This window comes from Numida meleagris, chromosome 3 (genome assembly GCF_002078875.1).
Source record: "Numida meleagris isolate 19003 breed g44 Domestic line chromosome 3, NumMel1.0, whole genome shotgun sequence".
Lineage (NCBI taxonomy): Eukaryota > Metazoa > Chordata > Aves > Galliformes > Numididae > Numida > Numida meleagris.
The window spans coordinates 68980532-68999341 of NC_034411.1; the positions used below are offsets into that span (position 1 = coordinate 68980532).

The window sequence follows — 18810 nt, forward strand, 5'->3', positions numbered from 1 at the left end:
GTGAAACAATCTGTTGATCTCCATGAATCTACCTTGTATTTGACTTTTTGCCTTTTAGGTGCTTCATACACAGCAAATCTTTATCAATAAAAGATTTCACATCAGCAGCAGTAATAAATGTTTTGCCCTCTACCTTAAAAAGTCTTAGGAAGTGGCAAGGATTTCAGTCAACAGCAGAAGTGTAGATCAGTTTCTGAAAGTTAAAAGGACAAGTTTAGGGATGTCTGTGTAAGATGATCCAAGAAGACCAAGTCTGGACGGCCTGCTGTCTGCATCTGGCCGGATCCAGATGAAAGGAAGTGAATATACTCTGATCTTTCCTGTGAGCTTCTTCACAAGTTCATAGAAGCATAGCTCATGAGAGTGAGCAAAGATGCAGGTAGAAATGGTAGACCAGGTTCAGCAGATCGTGCTTACCCTTGTGCTGATGATAATTATTTCAGGGTGTTGCCTTGGAGAGTGGTTAAGCAGTACCGTTGTAGTAATATGATGTCCTTACATTGTAGTACGTTTCTTTCTTAAATCTTTCTGACATGAACAGAAAAAAAACAACCTTCCAGAACTCCAAAATTAAACTTTGTTTTCAATTGGTAGTGTATTTGACAAATATGAACTTCACTTAAAGTAAATACATAGATAAAATCATGAAATCCAATTATATTCTTATTTTATAGGAACAACCTTCCAGCCAAACAGCAACTCTTCTGTAAATCCAGATCATTTGAACTACTTCCGCTTTGCAGGCCAGATCCTGGGACTAGCTCTCAATCACAGGCAGCTGGTGAACATTTACTTCACAAGATCATTCTACAAACATATTCTTGGTATGGTTTTATTAAAATCCTGTTTCTTACTCATAAGAATTGTCTGAGCAGTAAATTTCATAGAATTGTAATAAATACATTTCTTTTTACTTCTGTGTGTGTTTAAAAGTGCAAAGAATCTTGCTTACCTTTTGTGTATATCAAAGATACAGCATGATATGGCAGTGATTACTGTTTTGAACTGAGTCTCTCTTATGAACTGCCACGTCATGCAGAATGTCCGTGCTTCTGGAGATACAAGATAGCTTGTTGTTTTTGTCAAGAATGTGGATAAAGAGTCTTACTTTTCCTCAAGAACCACTCCTTACTTTAAGCCCTAGCAAGGCGTTCAAGGGATTATTTAGATCTCGTTCTGTTTTTCTACAATCAGTCTCTTTATCTGCAGTTTTTTTGTGATGTTTGCTGAGTCTGGGATAGATTGTCTCTTAATGTCAGATTTACTGTTTATTTTTCCTCAAAGTGTTTGGGGAGCACTGTTGCACTCTGATGCAGTCATCTTTGTGAAGTTTGTCTTGCATGAGAATAGTCTAACTTTTCTCCCTCAGATCCGCTTTATGCTGTGTGAGTGTGACTGCGTATTGGACAAGAAGTAATGGAAGGCCCCAGTCTGAAGCAGCACTAAATTGGCAGTGCCCCATCAGGCTTCCGTAGTAATTGTTCCTTCACATAAGAGGGTTCTGAAATAGACATTTCTTTGCATGGCACAATTTGACGCTGACTTAAGGATTGGCCTCTCATCAAGAGACTCCTCTGTATGAGCGGAAGAATGACACTTTCAGGATGATCTCCATGTGTTGTATTCAGAAATGGGAATCATTTTAATGCTATTTGCTCACGTGCTTTGAGAATAGTCAGGTGTTGATCTTGTGACCTCTGGAGATGACTGCTGACTAATTTGGTTCTTTTCTATTTTGAATTGAATTGTGATTACGTACTAGGTTTGTTGGTTTCTGAATTGATACAATGACTTGGTGGTTTGTTTCTTCTTTGTTCTTTTTCTTCCCCTCCATTTTGCAGTATTAGCCTGTTTTTACAGTCTGAATTTAAAGATATCTGCCACTTCTGAAATGTAAGTTTGTCTAGATTTGCCTCAGGTTACTAGACTTGTTCTTTTGCTTCTTACTTGTGCCGTAGAATGTTTTTCCTGAAGTGAGCATGGTATGTAAATCAGCTGTTGGCTATGGAAGGGAAAGGCAGCATCTCTTCTAACAAAGGACATCTCTATTCAAAAATTAAACAGCAGTGAGTAGCCTCTGTTAAGATCTCACCAGCACCTCTTAATAAGGTCTTGCCATTCTGTTGAACTGGCACTCTGTAACGCCTCAGAGGTTTGACAAATTCAGCTCATTTAAGTTCAAAAGGTTCACAGGTTTTTGTCACCTCTTCTTACCTTCTGAACACAGTAAAATGGAAAAATTATACCTCTGTTTCCCAAAGTAATTGTTTTGCCTGCACTAGAGTGGCTTATTCAAACCAGATTTCTAAGGCCACTTCCCTCAGCTTTGTGAGTCTCCTCTCACTTAAGGAACCTGAGATGCACACCAGCAGATGATCCTGAGGGGTTTTTGTTTTATTTCTTTTGTTTCAAGTTTAGCTATGGGTTATGCTCACTGCTGTTCATGCCAAATACAAGTTTCCAGGTTATAGACATAGTAGAGGTTCCCTTCAGCTACTTGGGGGCCATAAGCAATGGAGTATTAAATATCCTCTTGAAGCCTGAGACCAGTTTCATTCTTCTGGTTTCTCACCTTGCACTGGGATCCTTCATTTTATTTGCCTTTCCTGATGATGGCACGCTCTTATGTGCCAAGACCTCCTGTATCTGAGGAATAATGTGAACCTCTTTCAAAGGAACGCTTCCGTTTAGTCAGTAGACATGAAGTGGAAGTGCCGTAAGTAGAAGCTGAAACCTGTGAGAACAAGTGAGGCTAGTTTCTTTGAGATTCAGGTGGGCTCATCAGCTTTTTACACTGTGATGAGATCTTTCTACACCAATGTCTGGTAGGCAAGGAGAGATCTCCTGCTCTGGTGATAACACAGATAAAACATGGTTTATAATGTGTTAGATTGCTGGCTGACATTACTTTTATTTGTACTCTTAAACTTTACTTCATTTTTCTTTTTGTTTATCAGTGTACTCTAATAGAGATGTAGAACTAAGGCAGGAATACAGTTAGAAATTACTAAGGTCTCTCTTTTTTTTTTTTCCCCCCCCTCTGTCTTCTGCTTAAACAGGGGAAGAGAAGATACTTTCTCTGTTGCTGTTATCCAGTTATTTTGTAGTTTTTCTAAGGAGACAGTTTTCTATCTGGAAGCTTCTAGCTCCAGCCTACAAAGACATTTCAGCACTATTCAGACCTTCCAGATAAACACTGTAAAGAGATTTTTGCGTTTACGTGTTTGCACAAGCCGTTAACCTTTGTCTGGGACGCTGCTCCTGCAGTCCATAGCATGTTAAAACCTCTACTAATAGAACATTCATGTGACACCTTAAAAATGCACAGGAAGACTGTGAAGCAAAAGACATACTTCCCAGTAATTAGTTTTCCTCTCTAAAGCTATTAACACTTACACCCTCTTCCTCTTTTCCAGGTATTTATTTTGACAGTTATCTAAATTATCTGTCTTCATAAAGTCACTCAGGTTTGCTTTCTTGTGCAGTGAAGAGGTAGTTTTTCTGTGCAAACCAAGTCACCTTGTTCTGGACATGTTTGCTCAAACTTGTTCTCAAGTGCCATGTCTGTGAAGGGGATAATAAATAAGCAGTTTCCATATTTGGCTGGAAGCCAAACTTCTTGCACCTTGGTGTGTATCTCAGTGCTTCTAAGTGGCTTGAAGTTCAGTTTGAAAATGTGAAATTTCTATAAATCATCTTTTTTTTCAACTGAGTAGAAGAACTCGTAACAAAAGATGAAAAAGAAAACTGGAGAGTGAAAGAATTTTCAAAATACAGAAAGGTATTCATGTTTTCTTTTTCCAGTTAACGATCTTTTTCGGGGGGAACAGATATTATACAGGAAAAGAAATAGATTTGGGTTTCTAAAAGTTACATAGCAAACTTTTAAAGAGTTTTTTTTTAGATTATTTTTTTAAATAAGTTTTTTAACCTTGTAAAGTCTGTATTGTTAGATGCTTTTACTGAAATCCATAAGCCATCTAAAACTGTGCAAACAGTTGTTGCTCAAGTGTTGTGCCATCTGCTTCTCTGGGGAAAAAAAATCCAGAGGAATGTTTAATACTTTTAAAATGTATTAAGTTCTGCTGCAGTTTAATAATGGTGAATCCCTTTTTCTACTTTTCTGTTACTGCATTATTCTCTTTTCTCTCTAGAGGGCAATCTTCTACTGTATATAAAATTAGAACCCTTTTAACCTTGTATTTATGTCGGGGGCTTTATTTTTCTTTCTAGGTATACCTGTAAATTATCAGGATGTAGCGTCTATTGATCCAGAGTATGCAAAGAACTTGCAGTGGATTTTAGATAATGATATCAGTGATCTGGGTTTAGAGCTGACCTTTTCAGTTGAGACTGATGTATTTGGAGCTATGGAAGAAGTGCCATTAAAGCCTGGGGGTGCGAGTATACTTGTTACCCAGGAAAACAAGGTGAGTATACAGATTTATTCAGGGGCTGGCAATATAAGAAAAAACAGTTGTACTCGCTTCCTGAAAAACTCATTTTTTTTTGAAGAAAGTACACAAAATAAAAACTTACTGGCAATTTTCCCTTCCTTTTTCTAGCTTGATGTGTTAGTGAAGTAGTACTATTAAGTCTATCTATTAAGTGTTCAGCTTTGATGTTCTTTCTGTCAGAACTTCTGGAAGAAAAATGAAGTATTTATTTTAAAAGTTACAGATACTGATAAAGCTAAATCGTGACTGAATACCAGGAAGGTAGAACAATAGCAATCACAAAAAAGTAAAATTGTAGGTAGGGCAGCGTATGGCCCTAGATTGCCATGCAGTAATATATGGTATGATCGGTAATGTAAAGCTGCAGGAAGCTTTTCAGCCATTTGCAATTCACTCACTATGTAGTTGTATCAGTGGGTTTAATTTACTTATTTTGATATCATTGACTCTTCTGATCCTCATTGTCTTTGTGTTTTCATTTTCATTTCTGCTGATCTAGTCTAACCTGTTTTGCATATGCAGTATTCATTCGGTTTCATTGCTAGCACAGACAACTGTTGTAATAGTAGACAACCACTTGGTGTCAGCATTTGCTCTCACAAAACTTTAGTTTCTGTTGGCGCAGTTGGCACTGAATTCTTGTATGCTTAGTCTGCATTTTCATTAAGGCAGAGTGCCATTGCAATAACTGGAATATGCATTATTAGCCCAGTTCTGCCTGTCTCCTGCAATACTTTCATTCATGAAAGAATACGGACAATAAAACAAGTCTGATTGTGAAGTGAGTGGGTGATTAATTTCTTTATTACCTATCAGAGAATGCAAAGATATTGATTCTTGTTTCTAAGTGGTCTCGATTTCAGTGTACAAAACAGATCTGATGATGAAATGAATAGTGTTTTTTTTTTTAACAACCATTTAGAAAGCATTTGGCAGTTAGCAGTTAGCATGAAATTAGAAGTTTGCCCACATGAGGATTTCCTCAGCCATTGATAGCTCACATTGTTCCATTAACTTGTGACTTGGGGCACAGTCTGAAAAAGGTGCTTGAATGTGCATAGAACAGATGCATCCATGCCAGCTCATCAGCCTTAGTGCTGACAGGAGGGGACTAGAGTTTGTGTAGCTTTTATTTGAAGGGTGGGAAGAAACCGCTAACTGTTATAGTAGCTTTTAAACTGTTATTATTCATTGATTTTTGAATTTGAAGGCTGCAAAATGTAAAGTCAACATACATCTATAAGATGGCAATGTCTCCTGTCTGTTTCTAAACTTGACCACAGTGATGAACCAAGGTGCTGAAAATCATAGATCTGTGTTTTAGTGTGGTTTAGTACTGTTTGGGTATTTTTTCCAATTTCTTTAACATGACATGATTTTGCAGTATGTTTCAGCTTTACAGCTCTAACAGGTTAAACAGCAAAGAGTGCGCTCTAATTTATGAACCTTTTTTTTTTTCCTGCAATGAATATCTTTTTTTGCTTTACCTGAGGAATAAAAGATTTCTGCTTAAAAACTATTGTATTTGCCATACCTCTGGGGGAAAGAAAATCAGCTTCTAAAAGAATTTGCTGTGTCTGCACGCTAGCAGATTACCTGTTTGTAGATAACGTATTTTGAAATGAAATTGAGCGAGTCTTTATTCCTTAAAAACCATACCAACAAGCCCTCCAAAACCCAAACAAACAAAAACAAACAAACAAAAAACAATCAAGCCCACGGAAATCATCCAAACAATCCATTTTCTTCTTACAGAAAAGCCAAAAGAAAAAAAATAAAAAGCCCTATTGAGGAGTAGTAGTAATAGCTGCGTAGCTGCTTGTAAAAATGTGTTTTCTTTGAGCAAATTCTCTTTTTACCTCAATTGTATAATAGGTGAATGGTTGTGGGATCATACAATGTAAATGTTCCAGTCTTGCAATGGACTGTCTGCATAGCTCCAACTACAGTCTCTGTTATAGTAGTGGTTCAACTGCCTTTTATGATGATAATGGGGATACCTCAAAGGGAGCAGTCTTGCTTTTTCCCATTTCCTTGCTATGCAGTTTTCTTTATTCTTTGCTGTATACGTTCTTGAAGATTTCTACTTACTTCTAGGAAAAATGAGAGACAAAGTTTGACCGTATGCTGTTTCAAAATGTAGTCCAAATCTCTACAGTCATATTTTTTTCTCTGTCCTTGGGACCTGTTTGTCCGTGACCTGGCCGTGCTGTCTGGCAATAAAAAACTACACAACTTTTTCAAACAGGTTTAGAATGTGGCTGCCCCCCAAACCTGAACATCATAATGGACATTGATCCTTGTCTTACCCCAGTGTATGTGGTTATGAAATCAGAGAAGTGCCATCTTTGCTTGCTTCACCTCAAAGGAAAATACAGTACAAGCCCTTACCCAGCTAGACTTCTCCATTACATTTGTGATGAGCAATTCACTGAATGAAGAATGTGTTAGTTGTACCTCTTATGTACTATGTAGGACTGTGTACAAAATTATGAAGATTTCTTTTTTTGTAATGTGCTCCTAAGGCTTTGGAAAGGGAATAAAATGCAAATGAAGTGAACAGAAGCAAAAACAAATTGACCATTTTTTTTCTGGCATACATTATGTAAATGTAGTGGGACAGGTATCTCAGCATGCACCAGTTCTTGTAGTCAATATGCTATGCTGTACCAGGCTGTTTAAAGATTTCTTGTTATACCTAAAGCACAGTAACTATTTTCTTTCATAATGGAAGTGTTTAATGTAAACATATTTGAAATGCAGAAAATAAGTACTTATGTACATCACAGTTTTCTAATGGATTTTTCAAAATAAGATCATGAAATTTTCTCTCTACAACCCTGTTTCCTGAATAGCCTAACATTTAAGACTTGAAAATAAATATTTTTGTTCATTGAAGAACAATGTTAACGTTACTTTTAATCCTGTTATTGCTAAAGTTTCTTTTCCTTCCGAGAGCTCATAAAAGTAGTTGTAGAGGCTAACTCTTTCTCTACTGCAGTTAATCTCCTTTGGCTACTCATCTAATTCATTAGAAAAGGGAGATGTCTTCAGTTGCACTGATCCTAAAAGCAACCTAGAGAGATTACTAGATTGAAACTAGTTTTTTGTTGACAGCTGCAACTGAAGACATGCTTAGGTATGTCTTCAGAGCTCTTTACAAATTAATTGTCCTCTCACTCTATTATAATGGTAGCAATGCGTTTAAAAATGTCCTCTGTCTGTGAGGCAAGACACTAAGCTGTATACTTCTGTGCATGTAAGGAACTACCTTTGAAAAATACTTTGTTTCATGCTTCATTTTGTTTGGCTTTTTTTTTTTTTAAGAGGAGGGAGATTACTTAGTTGTTTTTGTGCAGGTTCAAAACCTCAGTGTTACATTAATTATTTTTAAAATTAAGAATCTATGTTGCATTTTTGTAAGGTTGTTGTCTTGAAGCAAGATGATGGCTGAGATGGTTAAATTGGGAGGTACATTTTATGATTTCATTACTAGAAATCACAATTAGGAAGTAAAAGCAGTACTTTGAAACCATATACTTTAAATAGTACAGAAACAGATTTATATTTGAGAACAATTTTTTCTTTTCTTGAATAGTTATTAGACTTGCATTGTTTTGTCAAGTTAAATGAGAGGTGTTTGCACAGCTTTAATGCAGGCACTTTTAAATCTGTCTCTTTCTTAAAAACCTTCCCTTAGCTGCCTCCTAGGCTTTTGTGTTTTCAACAAAAGCAGAGTTCTGGAGAATTCCTTTTCTAACTGAAACCTCTTAAAGCAGACAGAGCCACCAAATCTCTAAAGCCTGCAAAATATTCTACTGTCTGTTTGCATGTTTATGGTATAAATACTGTTGGTTTTCTTCCTTTTAAAAATTGAGGCGGCTTTTGAGACTTCATTAAAAAAAAAAAAAGTTATTAATACAACAAAGTTTGCAGGGGTTAGACTCCCAGAGATACAAGGAAAGCAAGCAAGCTTTTTTGACTCACAAATAGTGCTTCAGAATGTTACCTTTTTTTCTGAGTTATGTCACTTGGCTTAACTGTGCAATAACGCATGTTAGTGGTGGCTGTATTAGCTGCAGGCATGACAAACCAAGTTGTATTCACGTCTGTGGTCTTGGTCTAGGTCCATCTTGAGTGGCTGCTGCTATGATTTGGACGCTTGTGTTTCGGAGTTATCTTTTGGTGGAAGGAAGGAAGGGATAAAACAGAAAGGAGTCTGAACTCTAAAGGATTGTGCGAGTTATCTTGGATTGCTTCATTGTGTGGAAAGTGCATAGCAGACACTTAACAGGAGATGAAATTTGTAATATATGGAGGATTGCATTTATGTGTATATATGCATGCATGATCAGTATGTATTTTTTGCTATTGTATGTCTTAATGTCAGTTTCTTTTTTGCAGGCTGAGTATGTCCAGCTTGTCACTGAACTTAGAATGACAAGAGCCATTCAACCTCAGATAAATGCCTTTTTACAAGGCTTCCATATGTTCATTCCACCGTCTTTGATTCAACTTTTTGATGAATATGAACTGGTAAGCAGAGATGCCTATATTGTTGGTCAAAGACTTTGTTCAGCACCCTTCCTCAGTAATGTAATGGTGCAGAAGCAGAGCCCAGAAAATGCATATTTTGTATCTTTCTTTTCAGTCCTTTCATTTGCATCTATCAGTGAGGATCTCAATATGTGTATTCCTGCTTATCCTACTTACTTAGCTTCACAGGAAAATGCCAGTGTTAAATGCTATAAACTGTAGTTAGAGAACTGTTGTCCATATATATATAATTTTTTCTGGAGGACAGAATTTCTTTAAAAGTCATGAGATGCCGTGTACTGTCTTCGCTTTTTTGAATTTCAGAATCAAATTTGAATAAGTTTTTTAGGGTAGTTTGTTATTCTGTAACTAAGATATCTCAAGTTTTGTTTCAAGTTGTGGTAAAACTCAGAGCTTTTATTTTTAGGTTCTTTCATCATAATTTCCATCCCTTGATGTAGTATGCTTAAATTGGGCAGATCGTGTACGGTTGCCCAATTTCAAGAATCTTTTGGAAGTAAAACTTAGTAATAACACAAGATTCTGTAAGGATGAAACTAAGCAGAAAAAGCACTGCAATCTTTTTATTATTATTATTTAAAGGCATGACCTTTTAAAATAGCATAAACACTTGAAATTAATGGTTAGTCAAGACTAATGAAAAGCTGTGTGCTTCTTCTGAAGGAGCTTTTGTTGTCTGGTATGCCGGAAATTGATGTGAATGATTGGTTAAAAAATACAGAATATACCAGTGGCTATGAGAGAGGAGACCAAGTAATCCAGGTAATTTTTTTTTTTTTGTATAATAGTGGTTGTTGCATTTTAATCCACAAGAAAGATTTTCTGTTTCTCTGTATGTGTGTGTTTTCATGGAAGCTTATTTTGGTTGAAGATTGTGGAGCTTTTTTAATACTATGCTCCTACATTATATGACTTAGTTACATAGTTACGTATTAAGTTGATGTGAAAATTACTGTAATTTAAGATACAAACAATTTATTGTTTTACTGTTATCTTTTCAAATGCTGTAAGTATTTTATGGAAAATACAAACTAACTTATTTCTTCTTTAGTGGTTCTGGGATGTTGTGGAAGAACTAACTCAGGAAGAGAGAGTACTACTATTACAGTTTGTTACTGGCAGGTGAGAAACTGTGTAACAACAAATATATTGTATGGATACTCAGAAATAAGTCAACAGAGTTCAGATGACATACAAGATCACCTACCTAGAAAATGCTTTGAATATTTTGGTGTTCCATGTGTTTATCAAAATAGACAAAATGTATGTGGTAGTACTTCTGATGCCTATATTGCCAGTTAAATGGATAATTACTCATTTATTATACTTGAATACTTTGCAGGAGGCCTCTGTATAGTTAATTTGCTGTCTCAGGCAGTTTTCAGTCTGGGAGGTAATGAATGTAATGACACTTTATATTCTTCTTGCTGTTGCCTATTTATGTGCCTGTTGGCTTCTCCAGTGAGTACTGGATGGAATCATAGAGTGGTTTGAGTTGGAAGGAACCTTAAAGATCATCTAGTTCCAACCCCTCTGTCATAGGAAGGGACACATACCGCTATAAGTTCTGAATAAATACAGGTTTTACTATAAGAGACAACTAGGTATGATTTTAGTCGGTGTACACAGAACATCCTTCTCCTAAAGCTCAGTTGGATTTAATGTTAGTGCAGCATGCCAAGATCAAGTGAAAACGTAACCATATGTAAAACTGTATTTGCTTTATATAGTATTTCCGCCCTAAATTCTAGTTGTTCTTCAGGGAAAGCCACTTTTGCTTCCTTTTATGGTTTGAGCAGTAAATTTCACTTGGATCTGGGTGTGTTGCCAAGTTTGTGTATACAGATAGTTTGCAAAGCGACATACATTGGCGGAATTTTGTAGTTATTTTTTGCTTTGTTTCTTTTCCTGGCAGGTATAGATTACCCTCATCTTCTTAATTTAGTGTTCCCTTCATACTTTAGGATCAGCAGAGCAGTTGACCTTTCCTTTGTTTATAAATTTTGTGATTAAGCGGTGGTAAAATATAAATTTAAATCATTAAAGCGTGTCTTTTATAGGAAGAAATTTCACAGTCACAGACATATCATCAAATGGAACAGTCTTTAAATTATATTAGTTTCACTTGATTTATTATGAATTTGATTGGTTTTAGGGATCACAGGCAATTTAAGAAGCTAGTTTTGTGCACACTGATCTTTCTTTATCCTCTACAGAAATGATTCCTGCAATTCTCACTGCACATCTGCTGCGTGTCAGCTGGTGGTCTTCCATTTTTTTAATGAATGAGTCCGTTTCTAAATCTAGATGGCAAATAAGGATCTTTAAGATGTAAGGTCATGTTTCAAATGCTGCTTAAAACATTCCAGATGATAATGAAGTGGCATTCAGTATGTTCATAGACATTTGGGATAATATCCTGGATTCTCGCTGATGCTTTCTACCAAGTAAACAATTATGTTGCCTGATTAATACATGCTTGAGGACTGTTCATCCAATAATGTCCTGGAAAGTTCTAGTTTCTGGACATAGGAGATTTAGATGCCAAGCTGTGAGTTAAAACTCCAGCTGATACCTAGCACAGGCCAGTATTTCAAGTAAAATTTTACATTAAAGGTATATCTGATTTCAAACAAGATTTTTTTTTCCAGTTGGATGCTCCACGTTTTTTTAATGAGGAATTTATTTTAAGATTCTGTGTGCACTGGTTTGCAGTCTGCATTCTAAACTTCCATTATTTTTTCCATTTCCCTTTAGTCTCTTCTGCATGTTCACTTAATTGATTTTTTTTGTGAAGTAGTACTATTCTTACTTTCCAGTTAAAGGCTATAAAATTAATTTTGTGAGTTGAATAACATTAATTACATTTATGACAATATCTTCAGTGTTTCTCTGACGTTACTAAATATTTCTGTAATGTTACCTTTCATCTTCCCCTAGTCTTAAGGCTTTCTCTCTTCCATGTAGTAAAGGCTCACTTTGGTAGTTTCAGTGCTTGTAGCATTGGATTGATCAGTAATATTAATCTTGAGACCTCTTTTTTTTTTTTTTTGACACTACACTTTCCATGTCACATGTAGTGTTTCGGTGTCTGTTTTGGAGGTCTTAGCACACTGAAGAAAAAGCCTAATTATTCTTGTGCCAGATATTCAAGTTGGGGACCCAAACGTTTTCTTATTGACCACCTAGTTTATAACCATATTTGGCTAAATATTTGTTAATTACCTGTTGGCAACTTTTGATCAGGTTTTTAGTTAACAGTTGGAAGGAAGTGGTGAGTACTTTCTGTGATAAATTTTTACTTTACTAGTATTCTGCTGGCTACAGAGTTTTTAGGATATAGTACTGTGGATGTCTGCTTTTCTGATTTAACTTAGGAGACTGCAGTTTCTGTTAATGTATATGCTATTTTAAGGGAAACTCAACGTATTTGATAAATGTGATAGATATGATTATTCTTAAAACTAAGGAAAGTGACTTATTTCTATGCTGGTTTTTTTTAGTAGGATTATGCAAAATCTGTTAACAGAAAATAGACAGTAATATTATGATTCAGATGCAAGTTTAAACATTTCAATAGCTTTAAAGTTTCCAAAGCTATGGAATTGTATTGTTGCTTTTGCTGAAGGCTATTTGCACATGCAGTATGAAAGGTAGGATCTTGTGATCTTATTTACACGTCTTTGAAAGGCTTTCTTTATAATATTGGCAGTGTTTTGTTGAGATGAAAACACATACTTGGAGGTCTAAGCCATCTATTACTTTTGTGCATTGAAAGCCATGATTTTAATCTACTATATGAAAAGCATTTTAATGAGTTAAATTATAAAAAAAAAAAAAGTTAGCTAATAGTGGGCTGTTGACAAAATGAAGTCTGTGTTTTATTGCTTATTTGAATGTAGAGTTCTCCTGGCTCACAGAACAGAAGATCACTGCAGGGGATGCAGCACTGTATTTGAAATGCAAGCCAAAAACGTGATACAAAAGAGTGTATTGCTGTAAAATCTTTACAACCCTTTTGAATCGTGGCTGCAAACACAACTGCATTTGTGCATCAGAAGTGGTACACTGCAAATAATCAGCACTTCTCTTCATGGTGGTTGCCTTATACACCAGTGCTAGGAATGATGTGCTGAATTGTGCTGTCATTAAACTAGGTGGTTGAATACTTTACTTGTTGGATACTATAGCTAGCTCTTAAATGTTAATTTAAAAAATGTTATTGCAAGGTCTGTTATAGCTCCTTAACATCTGGTAATAGCAACCTCTACTCTTCTTCATTTTTACCATGTAAGTTTACTGAGAGGAAACCTTACTTCATTCTTCTTTTCCCTTCTTAATCCTGTTTTTTAGTCACTCTTTTTTCATTATCTTTAATGTATTTTCATGTAATCCAGAATACTAACAGCTGTTTTATATTTTATGGAAGGTTTACCTTGTTTTATCAGATTCTTTCTTTGCTAGTTACAGAATCATAGAATAGATGAAGTTGGAAGGGACCTCTGGTGATTTTCATCCAACTCCATGCTCAAAGCAGGGTCAGTTAGAGCTGGATGCTCATGGTCTTGTCTGGTCTCCAAGGACGCTGCAACTTCTCTGGGCAACTTGTTCCAATGTTTGACCACCCTCAGAGTCAGAGAGAAAAACAACACAAAACTACCCCTCAGGTCTAAATGCAATTTCCTGAGCTCTACTATATGTATTCCCCCCTTCAGACATTTAAACACATTGATCAGATTTCTCTGAGTCTCCTTGCCAAACAGCCCCAGCTCTCTCTCCTCATGTGGCAGGTGCTCCAGTCTCTTTGTGTCACTTTGCTCATCTTGCTGCAGCATGTCTTTGTCTCTCTTCTACTGGAGAGCACTTCCAAGTGTTACCCACCAGGGCTGAACATGGGCAGGATCACCTCTTGGCACTGTTCTCGATGCAACCAAAGAGCCTGCTGTCCTTTGATGCGAGAATATGTTGCTGGCTCACGTTCAACTTCATTAGTTCTTATTCTTTTGGTGCAGTTTCTAGACTTTTAAAACACATTTGTAATGAGGACTGTAATAACAACAGGTTTTACATTGTAATGCATACCAACTTAAGCTGATACAAATATCTGAATTTTACTGTGTCTCTGTTAGTTTAAAATCTGGCAAGGATGCTGAAGACTTCAAGTCTGTTATCCATTTACGCTTTAATTAATCCTGAGAAATACATTGAAAATGAAAAAAAATGAATAAAATCATTAAGTGAGAATGCATTCCTGAAGATGTTAGTGATTTTTTTTGTGTGTGTGTGTATTGTTTTGCCGTAGATCATCACCAGGTGAGAGTGTATGCGACGGGAAGGTTTTATTAGTTGACACCTGAAATATTAAATCTGAAGTACTAAATTAAAAGACATATCGAAACACTTGGGTCAGTTGATCCACAGGCAGTAAATGGAGAATAAACCTTTTTGTAATGCAGAACTTTATTTAATCTGTAAATGTAAAGAAATATAATAAGGTGTGATAAATGTAATAATGTAATAAACTGAGGTAATGGTCTATTATGAAAACTGGTTGAAGAAATGCGCCTGCTTTGCAAACAGAATTCTCCTGAATATTATTCAAATAATTTGATGTATAATACAAAAAATTGTAAATGCAAATGAGTATGTAATTAAAAGTACTTAGACAATGGGAACTTTGATACTGGTGTGAGAAAGGGAGAACCTTGATGAAAGTATTAGTAAGTTAAGAGATATTTGCAGTGTTAGTAATGTGTTTTTGGCTTAACTCTTCTTATGATGATCTAATTTCTGTGAGTATTCTCAGTTCCAGAGTGCCTCATGGTGGCTTTGCCCATATAATGGGTGGGAGTGGACTGCAAAATTTCACAATTGCTGCTGTGCCATATACTGCGAACCTTTTACCAACTTCTAGCACATGGTATGTCAACTACTCATTATGACACCTTGAAGATTTTTGTCATATAAATGTCAGAAAAAATACAGTCCTTTTGAATATTTTCATTAAAAGGCCAAAACTCCTTGACAGTTCCTGGAGTATTCTCTTGCCAACATCAAGGTGGTGGATTTTTACTCAGAGGTAGTTGTATTTTTTTTTTCCTCATTGTTCTCTACTTCAATCAAGTGGAATCAATAAAGGAATTTTAAAGTTAAATTACTGTATTAAATTCTACTAAAGTGAAAAAAACTTTTTTGCAATATATATGAATGCTGCTCAATGGGACTGTAATGCGGAACTGACTTTGCTTTTTGTTCAGTGAATGTGACATCTTTGGAATTTTCAATTGGAAAACAAAGCTTTTGCATTTCTTGCTCTGATGAGTTTTCCTTTTTTTTTTTTTTTCTGTTCTTGTTTTTTTCTCTTCCCCTTTCAGTATCAACATGCTCAAGTTACCTGAATACCCAAGTAAAGAAATCCTAAAGGACAGGCTTCTTGTGGCATTGCACTGTGGAAGCTATGGTTACACAATGGCATAATGAAGTCCAGAAAACTCTTCTGACTACTGATATGAAATTCAGACTGGCAGAAGTCATTTTTTTGGAAGCTGTTAGTGGAATAGCAACTCAGTTGCTGCAGCAGGGCTGAGTTTCAGAATTCATGCAGGATCATCAGGTTTCTTTCTCCATCAGATGTTGTCAAAGGAACTTTGATACTGTCACATAACTTAATTTTCTCAGTATGATGTATTTTCATTTTTTTTAAATGACAGGTCTGTATGGAAATTGGTTTACATGCTTTTCATTATTACTTCAGTCTGAATCAGGAAGTTTGTTAGAATCTCTTTCTACTGTCTCATTTTTGATTTTCAACTAGATGGTTGAATGGCATTTGTTTTGCATTCAGATAGCATACTAGTAATGGACAGGCTTGTACTTTATGCCTTGTTGCATGTGAAAGTGCCGTTTATTTTTTCAGAGAACACTAGGGAAAGTTCAATTTGGATATTGTACAGTAAGACAGATCTGACGTATTTTCCATTTCTTTGCATAGGAACAGAAATAAAATTTTATAACTTTTTAGTATTTTAATGTATATAGTATGTAAAGATTAGACTTATCACTGGAAAAATATCAGATGAAATTAATATCTAATTTGTATTAGAATTTACACTATATTCTACTAAATATTTAAAGTATTTGTGACTTTATAGTCAACCTACAGTTTAGAATTTGTAAATATTATTTAAGTTCTATATCCATTTGTTTGTTTGAATGCCTTTACTCTTTCCTTGACATAACTGTATGTTTAAAAGTTATTATTAAATTTTAATATTTTTACCAGAATCTGAATGTGACAAGTTTGTGTGGTTTTGTATATTTGTTTTTTTAGGACTTTGTTCATCTTGCTTGTAATTTTAAATTGTCATGGAAGTAGCTTTTGAGAAGGCATTGTTAAAGTTTACGGATAGACATAAGCAAATGCACAAGGAAGGAACCTGAGCTTACTGAGAGGTTAACTGTCAAGGCTATAATAATTAGAATCGCATGTCAAAATTTCTATATAATTAGGGTATGTTACTCAAGTCATATGCAAAAATGCACACCTGAATGTTTTTTTCTAAGTGGGGATAGATTATGTATTTTTATAGCTGTTTTTTAAGGACTCTACAGTAGGTATACATTAGCGTTTTGGTTCAGGCTAGGAGTGTTTTTGTTATTTTTTTTATTTTTTAATGAATCTGATCATCCCTATTTGCCATGCTTTTACTCCAGAGAATGTGGTATGGATTATTTCCAGCTGAAACTAAACAGAAAAACACTGTCCATAAATGTATCAAATGCTAACAGATGAACATCTAGTTATGAATGCAGGACAGCATTAAAGAAGTGATACGAGGAGTTAGTAAATGAGTCCAGGCTTAGCAAACACTCCAAAGAGATAAATTTTAGACTTCAGGTCCTCAGCACAACCAGTTTATTACTGATCTGCTCACGTTCTCCTACACTGAGTGCTAATACAAGTATAACCTCTATAATACAGTTCACCAGCTGATCTGTATAGGCTGCTTACTTGATGATGTGTGGGTTTTGTAGGTTTTTTTTCTTTTTTTGGGGGGGGGGTAGCTGGGTTGTTTTTAATATGATTATTTCTTTTAATCTAAAGCACGCTTAACCTCGTGGGGGTGGGAGACAAATCCATGGATCATCCAATTCAGTGGTGCCACAGCAATTTTTCTTCAGGCAAAGCTTTAAACATAGACTTCCCTCCAAGTTCTGTTTGTGCACCTCTATGCATAAGTATTGCCTTAAATTTTTTCTGCAGTGTTTGTGAACCTCCATCTGACATCTTAAAGACTACAATTTAAGGAGAATACCGCTTTTAGAAAGAACCGCTGTAGAAAGAAGCCGGCTCTTCCAGCATGGCATTCCATTGAACCCTGATGGTTCAGTCAGAAGAGCCCTGACTGTTGGTTTAGTCAGCACAGAGACATGCTGTTCCCCTGTGGCACCCTTTAGGAAGCTAAGGGAGATTATTTAGAGAGGATAGAAGTTTGAAGATACGTGAGGTTTTAGAGCTAAATTCCAGTTATCTTGGATCTGTCAGCAGAAGTACTTCACTTTTCTGCACAGCTGGGCAGAGCCTGATTCCCCGGCTGTGCAGCTCATGTCTTTGTCTGCCTCTGCCAGGTGGACTGACACCAGGACAGTGTTTTGAGTAACACATGGTATTTGTCAGGGATTAAGTATTCGTTTTCTCTAGGTAAACTGGAATTGTGTCCATGTGTTTCACTGTAAATACAGCTGTTTACTTATTATGCACCTACTTTGTTTTTCCTTTCACGTGGGAGATAACTCGACAGTGACTGTGATGGGCAAAACAGACTCAGCGTAGGGATATTAATATACTTTATTGCCTATCACTAACAGCCTAGAGCAACGAGAACTAAATGAAAACTAAAATCGCTTCTCCCAATTCCCTTCCACCTCCCCTCAGGCAGTGCAGGGGAACGGGGCTGCAGTCAAACATAACGCTTCACATCCGTCACTCCTTAGTCACTCTCTGTCCCCACCCCACGTGTGCCCTCCCACAATGCCTTGTTCCCCCAACTGATCCCACACAGCCTTCCCACCTGCTGTAGCCCTCCCAGCGCGGCTCTGTACGCGCGGTGCCGCAGAGGGACGGCCTGCTCCTCCGTGGGCCTCTCCCGGGCTGCGGGGAGCTGCTGCCGTGTGCCCGGAGCTCCTCCTGCGTCGACCTCGGTGTGTGCAGGGCCGTTCTCTCCCATCTCTCACTCCCCTATCCCAGCTGCTGTTGCACAGCGGTTTCTCCTTTCCTTCCATCTGCTCTCGCAGAGCGCACCCAGCGCCGCTCACGGCTCAGCTCTGGCGGCGGCGGAGCAGGCTCTGCTCGGACATGGGCAGTGCTGGGCTTTGCTCACAGAGCCCACCCCTGCAGCCCCCCAGTACCAATCCTTGCCATACAAACCCAATGCAGAAAGCACGATGAAAATAAGTAGAAAATTAGATTTGAGGTCTTGCTGCTGTTTTATCGTAAATCCAGTGTCTTAACTTATTGGGGTTTTTTGTTTGTTTTTTGTTTGTTTGTTTGTTTTTGAAGCACTGAACAGGACTGTCTGATGCTGCTGACCATGTGAACTTACCAGGATTTAATTGCTGCCTTGAAAGACTGTTTTTAGGACACCTGCACCCTATTAGCAACAGGATATGACAAGCCTGTTGAGAAACTACAACTTAATATAGCTTATAGTTTAGGATGATTAATTGGTTTATATTTGTTCTTTCCCACTGTGCCAGAAGAAGGCGGGGGTGAGTGTTTTATCTGGGAAAGAAAAGA

At 36.7% G+C, this 18810-nt stretch overlaps 1 protein-coding gene and 1 long non-coding RNA gene across 6 annotated transcripts in view; both read left to right on the forward strand.

Annotated features, from left to right (window-relative positions):
- HACE1 (HECT domain and ankyrin repeat containing E3 ubiquitin protein ligase 1) overlaps nucleotides 1–16298 on the forward strand; it is a 46236-nt gene extending 29938 nt beyond the window's left edge. For 4 of the 5 annotated variants that reach the window (XM_021390966.1, XM_021390967.1, XM_021390968.1 and 1 more), the window contains 7 exons: nucleotides 675–824; nucleotides 4234–4430; nucleotides 8862–8993; nucleotides 9678–9776; nucleotides 10066–10136; nucleotides 14821–14934; nucleotides 15389–16298. In XM_021390966.1, the coding sequence (XP_021246641.1) occupies nucleotides 675–824; nucleotides 4234–4430; nucleotides 8862–8993; nucleotides 9678–9776; nucleotides 10066–10136; nucleotides 14821–14934; nucleotides 15389–15491 (866 nt within the window). In that variant the 3' untranslated portion in view covers nucleotides 15492–16298. Of the gene's footprint in view, nucleotides 1–674; nucleotides 825–4233; nucleotides 4431–8861; nucleotides 8994–9677; nucleotides 9777–10065; nucleotides 10137–13478; nucleotides 14935–15388 lie in introns of all 5 variants that reach the window. The other variant, XR_002436679.1, reaches the window with a different exon arrangement.
- LOC110397202 overlaps nucleotides 17221–18810 on the forward strand; it is a 33512-nt gene continuing 31922 nt past the window's right edge. Inside the window, exon 1 of the long non-coding RNA XR_002437615.1 lies at nucleotides 17221–18215. This is a non-coding gene — a long non-coding RNA (uncharacterized LOC110397202). The remainder of the gene's footprint in view (nucleotides 18216–18810) is intronic.